Source organism: Rattus rattus, chromosome X, assembly GCF_011064425.1.
Source record: "Rattus rattus isolate New Zealand chromosome X, Rrattus_CSIRO_v1, whole genome shotgun sequence".
Taxonomy (NCBI): domain Eukaryota; kingdom Metazoa; phylum Chordata; class Mammalia; order Rodentia; family Muridae; genus Rattus; species Rattus rattus.
Genome location: NC_046172.1, coordinates 63,832,786 through 63,840,410, shown reverse-complemented (window position 1 = coordinate 63,840,410; position 7,625 = coordinate 63,832,786). Strand labels below are relative to the sequence as shown.

At 36.9% G+C, this 7,625-nt stretch overlaps 1 protein-coding gene across 1 annotated transcript in view; it reads left to right on the top strand.

Annotated features, from left to right (window-relative positions):
* LOC116889366 (X-linked interleukin-1 receptor accessory protein-like 2) overlaps window positions 1-5,792 on the top strand; it is a 16,950-nt gene extending 11,158 nt beyond the window's left edge. The window contains exons 2-3 of the mRNA XM_032890472.1: window positions 4,336-4,522; window positions 5,699-5,792. Of these exons, the coding sequence (XP_032746363.1) occupies window positions 4,336-4,522; window positions 5,699-5,719 (208 nt within the window). The 3' untranslated portion in view covers window positions 5,720-5,792. The remainder of the gene's footprint in view (window positions 1-4,335; window positions 4,523-5,698) is intronic.
* The last annotated feature ends 1,833 nt before the right edge of the window (window positions 5,793-7,625 follow it).

The following is a 7,625-nucleotide window of genomic DNA, read 5'->3' as shown; positions in this document are numbered from 1 at the left end:
GAATATATTTATTGGTCCTTTGAACTGTGAGTCTTCACTCTCTTCTATACCAATTATCCTTAGGTTTGATCTTCTCATTGAGTCCTGGATTTCCTGTATGTTTTGGACCAGTAGCTTTTCCCTCTTTACATTATCTTTGACAGTTGAGTCAATGATTTCTATGGAATCTTCTGCTCCTGAAATTTCTCTTCCATCTCTTTTTTTATTCTGTTGGTGAAGCTTGTATCACAGCTCCTTGTCTCTTCTTTTGGTTTTCTATATCCAGGTTATTTCCATGTGTTCTTTCTTGATTGCTTCTATTTCCATTTTAATTCCTTCAACTGTTTGATTGTGTTTTCCTGGAATTCTTTTCAGGGATTTTTATGAGTCCTCTCGAGGCTTCTACTTGTTTATTAATGTTTTCCTGTGTTTCTCTAAGGGAGTTCTTCACGTCTTTCTTGAAGTCCTCCAGCATCATGATCAAATATGATTTTGAAACTAGATCTTGCTTTTCTGGTGTGTTTGGATATTCCATGTTCATTTTGGTGGGAGAATTAGGCTCCAATGATGTCATGTAGTCTTGGTTTCTGTTGTTGGATTCCTGCATCTCTGCCTCTCGCCATCAGATTATCTCTAGTGTTACTTTTGTTCTGCTATTTCTGACAGTGGCTAGACTGTCCTATAAGCCTGTGTGAGTGCTGTAGACCTTTTTTTCCTGTTTTCGTTCAGCCAGTTATGGGGACAGAGTGTTCTGCTTTCATGCGTGTAGTTTTTCCCCTCTACAGGTCTTCAGCTGTTCCTGTGGGCCTGTGTCTTGAGTTCACCAGGCAGGTCACTTGCAGCAGAAAAGTTGGTCTTACCTGTGGTCCCGAGGTTTGAGTTCGCTCGGGGTACTGCCCACGGGCTCTCTCAGTGGCAGCAACCAGGAAGATCTCGCCGCCCCTTCCGGGCGCCTCAGTACACTGGGGGTTCCAGATGTATTTTTGGTGTTTTCCTCTGGAATCAGTAATGTGTGCAGAGCAGTCTCTTCTGGTTTCGCAGGCATGTCTGCCTCTCTGAAGGTTTAGCTCTCCCTCCCACGGGATTTGGGTGCAGAGAACTGTTTATCCGGTCTGTTTCCTTCAGGTTCAGCGGTGTCTCAGGCAGGGTCCTGCCGCTCCTGGGCCCTCTCCCACGGGAGCCCAGAGGCCTTATACAGTTTCCTCTTGGGCCAGGGATGTGGGCAGGTGTGGGCAGTGTTGGTGGTCTCTTCCGCTCTGCAGCCTCAGGAGTGATAAGAACATTTTTGATAGTGAACTTTTTTAATAGAATTACACATTCTACCTATTATTTCTATTATTGATAATTCTGAGTATTAGTTCTTTTTCATGGAAGTAATAATGGGAATATATTAAATAAGTAATGAGGTTCTTTTGTCTGTATGTTTTATTATAATGGAGCATATATAATCAAGGAACATTCCAAACTCATTGGATAACCAGTAGATATGACCCTACTGTGTTAAGTACCATTTAAACCTGTGACCACCTCTTTATGCCCTTCTGCTGTACTTTTTGTTTTCCAAACATAATCAGTACATTCAGTTCATTGCCAATATGCTGCTATAAAAACTCGGTCTACTCTTCTTCTAGTGGTCCAAGATGGATGCCATCTAGCTCACACTTATACAAGGAAATTGATATTTGAATAGTGACATACATGAATATGAAATAATGAAAGATTTGTATTAAAAGAGATCTATGAAAAAGAAGCACAAACGTGGAATGACTTTTACATACATACGTTTTAATGTCTATTCACTTAATTAACAGACATTAGTTTATCATTTAGTACCTATACACTTAGGGTTCCAGGAACAAACTGTTGAGGCAGAAGAAAAGAACATTTCCCTAATTTAGCTTATGCTCATCAAATAAACAGACATTAGATGATCAATGAAAACAAATATAAAGGCCTCTGGTTTAATTAGCCTAGTGTGTCGGAAGAACAGTGACAATTCCTCTGTGGATGCATCTTGGTGAATGGAGAAGAGATTCTTGTACTAGGCTGGGTCGTATATGGCCTTGTTGGTAGCCAAGGGACTTAGAATTTACGAAAACACTTAATATTGAATTTCTATACAAATACTCACAAAAAACTACAGTAGTTGAGCGAGTAGTTACTTTTCCTTTAAGAGACTTTAAATGGTGACTTTTAGCTCTATGACATTAAAAGTCAAGTGTCTACCATCTGACAAGAATTTGTTCTTTTAAATAGTTTTTAGATTAATTTTACTCTATGTATATGGGTGTTTTACTTGAATGCAAATATGTGCACCATGTACATGTCTAGTACCTGTGGAGGCCAGAAGAGGTAATTGGATCCCCTGTAACTGGGAGTTAAGGATGGTTATGAGCTACCATGTAGGTGCTGAGAACCAAACCTTGGTCCTCTGCAAGAACAAGTGTACCTACCTGAATCATCTTTCTAGCCCCAAGCATTTTTGAATCTCCATTGTTTGGGTTCTGGAAACCTACATTAGAAGCAATGGAAAACAGTACCATACAGAATCTACTTGTGCTGTATCTGAACTTCAGAGTTGGTCTACTTTTATACTATTCTCTGATAACACTTGCCCAGTCCCAGTTTATGAGGTTTTTTTGTAATTATATTCACTGATTATATCTGCTTGTTAACCATATGAATACAGCCATCTGCCTTTCTGTGTTTTGCATGTTTGGAATGCTGTAAAATTTCTCTTTTTTTTTTTTCCGGAGCTGGGGACCGAACCCAGGGCCTTGCGCTCGCTAGGCAAGCTCTCTACCAGTGAGCTAAATCCCCAACCCCGGAAAGCTGTAAAATTTCAATGAATGGCCACGAAACTATGCATGGCACTAACCATTTGGGGTGCTCTTCAAATGTCTAATTGGCATGCTAATTCTGTCTGATATAGGACTTTACAACTACTTTGATTTGTACAGCTACTGTTGATACTTCATATTTTTAGCAGTAAGTTAATGTTAATTTAGATATGGTCCTGAAATATCCTTCAGAAAGAAAAGATTAAACACTCCTACCATGATTTACAGTTGGCCTTCTCAATCCTGTCAAGATGCTTCAAATCTCTTCTCTCACACATTGCAGTTTCTCTTTGTGTAGTTGACATCTCTGGCCTGGGTAGAGAAAAATCATATGTAATTTATATAGTGATAAGTAATGTTTATATTTGATGTATTTATTTTTATTGTTTGTATGTCTATGGATTCAGGACTGACCCCTTTTGTAGTGGCTAACCTATTAGGGCTTCATCCCTAAGGAGAAACTATTTCTCTCTTTCTTAGCAGTCATTAGTTGACTATAGATCTTTGCCTAGGGGTGGGACTTCCAATCACTAGCCCATTTCAAGAAGCATTTTAAACACATCTATATGGTTTTAGAAGGTGTTTCTTGTGGTAGGAAGGCTTAGACTAAATGTGGATAATGCCATGGAATTAGGTCCTGTAATGAATCATGCTCAGAATAATCCTCCTAGATGCCTCTAGATACTGTCAAATTGACAAATATCATCAACCATTACAGTAAGCAAGGGGGCTCCCTTCTGTTTTGTTACTTCAGACAACTTTGGCCACCACTGCTTGAACTGAGAGCCCTATTCTTGGGTGATGAAAAACAATTTACATTGTGATAAGTAATGATTATCTCAAAATCAACTAGAAATATATAGTTCTGTTAACTTAGTGGTTCTAACCATGGGAGAGAAGTATAAATCTGAGTATACAAGCATGTTCACTACAATCTTAAATCAGATTATAAAAGCTAAGTAAAATAAATGCTATATATGTTAACAGGTATCATACATATATGATATACATATATATGTATATATATATATATATATATATATATATATATATGTGTGTGTGTGTGTGTGTGTGTGTATGTATGTAAGTATGAAGGAAATGTTAGGATAGAAACCGATGTTAAGTTCTACAATCATTAGGAGAATTACCAAAAGACAGATGAAGAACAGAAATGTCTATGACCACCCTTTTCACAAGGGTCTTGCAACCTTCCTCTTCAAAGATTCAGGAAGCAGTATTTATTGCTAGGAGTAAAGTCTGTATCACATATTCATAGATTGCTACATCTTAGCCTTGGAGCTCTGTAACTATCTCATAATCAGGAATGTTCCCTTCACCATTTTTGCTTCACACCATTTTGTTGGTTGAAGACAAAAAGTCACTTTGCATTGGTTTGATGTCGTTTCTCATTTCTAGGCAATGCTCTATATGGAAAAGTCAATTCTCTTGAAATATATAGAGTTCAAAAGTTGTAAAGAGCCAATAAAGTCATTTTCTTATTTCTTTGTTCCTACAGAAACTCCACATACTGCATGAAGGTGTCAATGTCCTTGACTGTTGCAGAGAATGAATCTGGCCTGTGCTACAATAGCAGGATCCGCTACTTAGAGAAATCTGAAGTTACTAAACGAAAGGAGATCTCCTGCCCAGACATGGATGACTTTAAGAAGTCTGATCAAGAACCTGATGTTGTATGGTACAAGGTAACTCAGCATGAAGTCAAATTAATTTTTTTAACATTATTTAGTAGCAGCCTTGGGGATTGAGATGATATTGCCAGTTGTTGATATTAAACAGTTTGTTGAGAAGAATCAACAGATTTACAAACAAGTGACTTAGAGGTGCCACTGACTTTCATGCATTTTCATCAGCAGATGTCAGAAGCTGACCCACTTTGCCCAACTGGTCAAAAGTAAATAAAATTTCCACCCCAGCAAATAAGAAGAATAAAGACTTTTTAAAAGAAATTAGTTGATGAACCTAAAGAAATACTATGTTCCATGAAGAAGAAAGGGACATCATTATCAGTAGTCCCACTTATGAAGGATAACCACTGTTACCATGATGCACAACATGAGCTACTATAGTAGAGGCAGAAGTGAAAAATAGCCTTTGTGTTGCCCATGTAAACAAAATTAGGAATACAGGGTTATGGTTAGCTGAGCATGAACTTCATTCAGAATTCTAATGGACAGGCATTGAGGTAGAGACAGTATTGAGGGAAACAGGAGGGGAAGTGGCTAACTCTTACTACTAAAGAGTAATCAGTGGAACCCAGAAAGAATGAAAATGATCTTTCAAGAATAATAGCTTTAGAAGAACTTATATGAAGGTAATAGACAAGAAAAGATAGGATAGAATAAGTAACATAGCCTCTCTTAACACCTGCCTACGTTTCTGAAGCCAGTTGTCTCCTCCTCCCATTAGAACATAGGCCAAAAACAATTAGGGAAAATCAGGCCTTCAGGTGTACTAGACTTAGATCATAGCACACAAGGACAGGCCTGGTAGAAAAGCAGAGAATAATTTCACAACTTTTAGATACATCATTCTTGCTACAAGCCTGGGGCCTTATAGTTCTAAAATATTTTCTAGACCATAGCACTTGCCAATTTATGCAGGCTTCTATATGTTAACCACAGGTTTTCAAGTATATTTCTTACAGGCGATGTGTGTATTAATAGACCCGATTTCATAAGAGTTTGAATTTGGTTGTTTCTACAGGATTCTGTGGCCCTAAACTTCCCAAGGTTTCCTATACCTGAACATTCAAAGCTTTGACAATTTACATTTGGAAACATGTTCATTTTCATACTTGGAGTAACTTACTAACAGATACCAGGAGAATGTGCTCATTTCCACTCTTTCTTTTTTCTTAGGAAAGATATTATTACAAATAACATTTATTCCCTCAAGGAGACTATCAAAATTTAATGGGACCTTTCATGCTATCATTAAAATCCTTCATATCTATTAAGTAATAATTATATTCCATTCCCTACAATAAGTTTGGTCTCCACACTATCCTATCTAAATGTCAATACAATTCTGTATGGTAAGTGTTTTTATTCTTATTTAATAAAGAAAAATAATCTTAGAAAGATGCAACGTATTAAATTTAGTTATTGTGTGTGTATGTGTGCTCACCACAACACACTAGAAGAGGGCATTGGATTCCATTACAGATGTTGTGACCCACCATGTGGTTGTTAGGAATTGAACTCAGGACCTCTGGAAGAGCAGTCAGTGGTCTTAACTACTGAGCCATCTCTCTAGCCTGAGTTAGCATTTTCTTAATTACTATGCTTTTCTACAATGATTCATTTTTCATCATGGATCCTTCTATAAGAAAATGGGTGGGTGGGTGAAAACTAGCCATGCCCCTCCACACAAAAAGAAGTAACCAAAGAGTTCAATTCAAATTTACAGGAGGGAAAGGAGAGTTGACCTATACCAGAGATAGCAGCTGAAGGTAAATTCAAGGTCAGCAAGTTCTTTGTGAAGTAATTCATTCTATCTCATCTTCTTATCTTCTGCTAACTTCCTTCTTCCCCTTTACTTATGTCTTTCAACACCCCTAGCTACTTATTCCCGGGGAAATGCTGCCCCTCACTCCCCTCTACAAATGAGCCAATAAATCCAGAACAAAATGATGTCTAATGTCTGCCCGAATAATAGTGTCTAAAATCTAGTTTATTAAATTAAAATTTATGTTAATTGATAGAAAAGCATAAAATTGTATGTAAGAGTTGGATAATGTGATGTTTATTGCATGTGTACATTTTGCAATATTTATATTGTAATATTTATATTAGATTAAAGGAATCTATCTCTTCAGGCAAGTATCATTTGTTTGTGGTGAGAATGTTCAAAATACTTTCTTTTAGTTAATTTTAAAAATTTAAATACCTTGTTAATTATAGTCAACTTACTATAACATAATATTATATCACAAACTATTGATCGTATATAAATGTAAATTCATGCAGTTAACCACAATCTCCCCCTTTCCTCCTCCCCTACACTGTGAGTTCTGCTCTCAACTTCTCAACTTGCATTCTGCATGTGAGTAAAGTCATTTGGGGCCTGTCTCTCTGCGCCTGACATCAGTTAATATAGTAATCTCTAGTTCTCACCATGTTTTCACAAATGACAGGAATTCCAGTATTTCATTCCTTTTCCCAAAATACCACTACACTCTATCTGTATAACACACTGTCTTTATTCATTAGTTGTACGTACCAATGTTCCCTGATTTTTGTTTGTTTGTTTGTTTGGTTCTTTGTTTGTTTGGTTGGTTATTTTTTTTTTATTCAGTAAAATTTGCATTTTCCCTTTGTTTCATTAAATACTTGTTCTGTGGATTGACTTCATGCTTAGAACTTCTATATAAGTATTTTATCTCCATTTTGTGGAAAAAGAGACTAAAGACTTAGACAGAAAAACTACATAACAGTGTGTGCCTTTCAGTTTTGGATATGACACTAAAGAACGTCCACGGCGTCCAAATGTTTTGTTGACCATTGATTCTCAGATGAGGATTCAAACGAACACCTGAAAATGTTTTGAGGTATTGAAAAACTGTTTCCTTAAAGGGAAAATCCACCAAGAGAAAGTCTCAATTTTGAACATCTATGCTCCAAATGCAAGGATAACCACATTCATAAAAGAAACTTTACTAAAGCTCAAAGCACACAATGAACCCCAGAAAAATAATAATGGGAGACTTTAACACCCGACTCTCACCAATGAAAAGGTCATTGAAACAGAAACACAGTGAAACTTATAGAGGTTATGAAACAAATG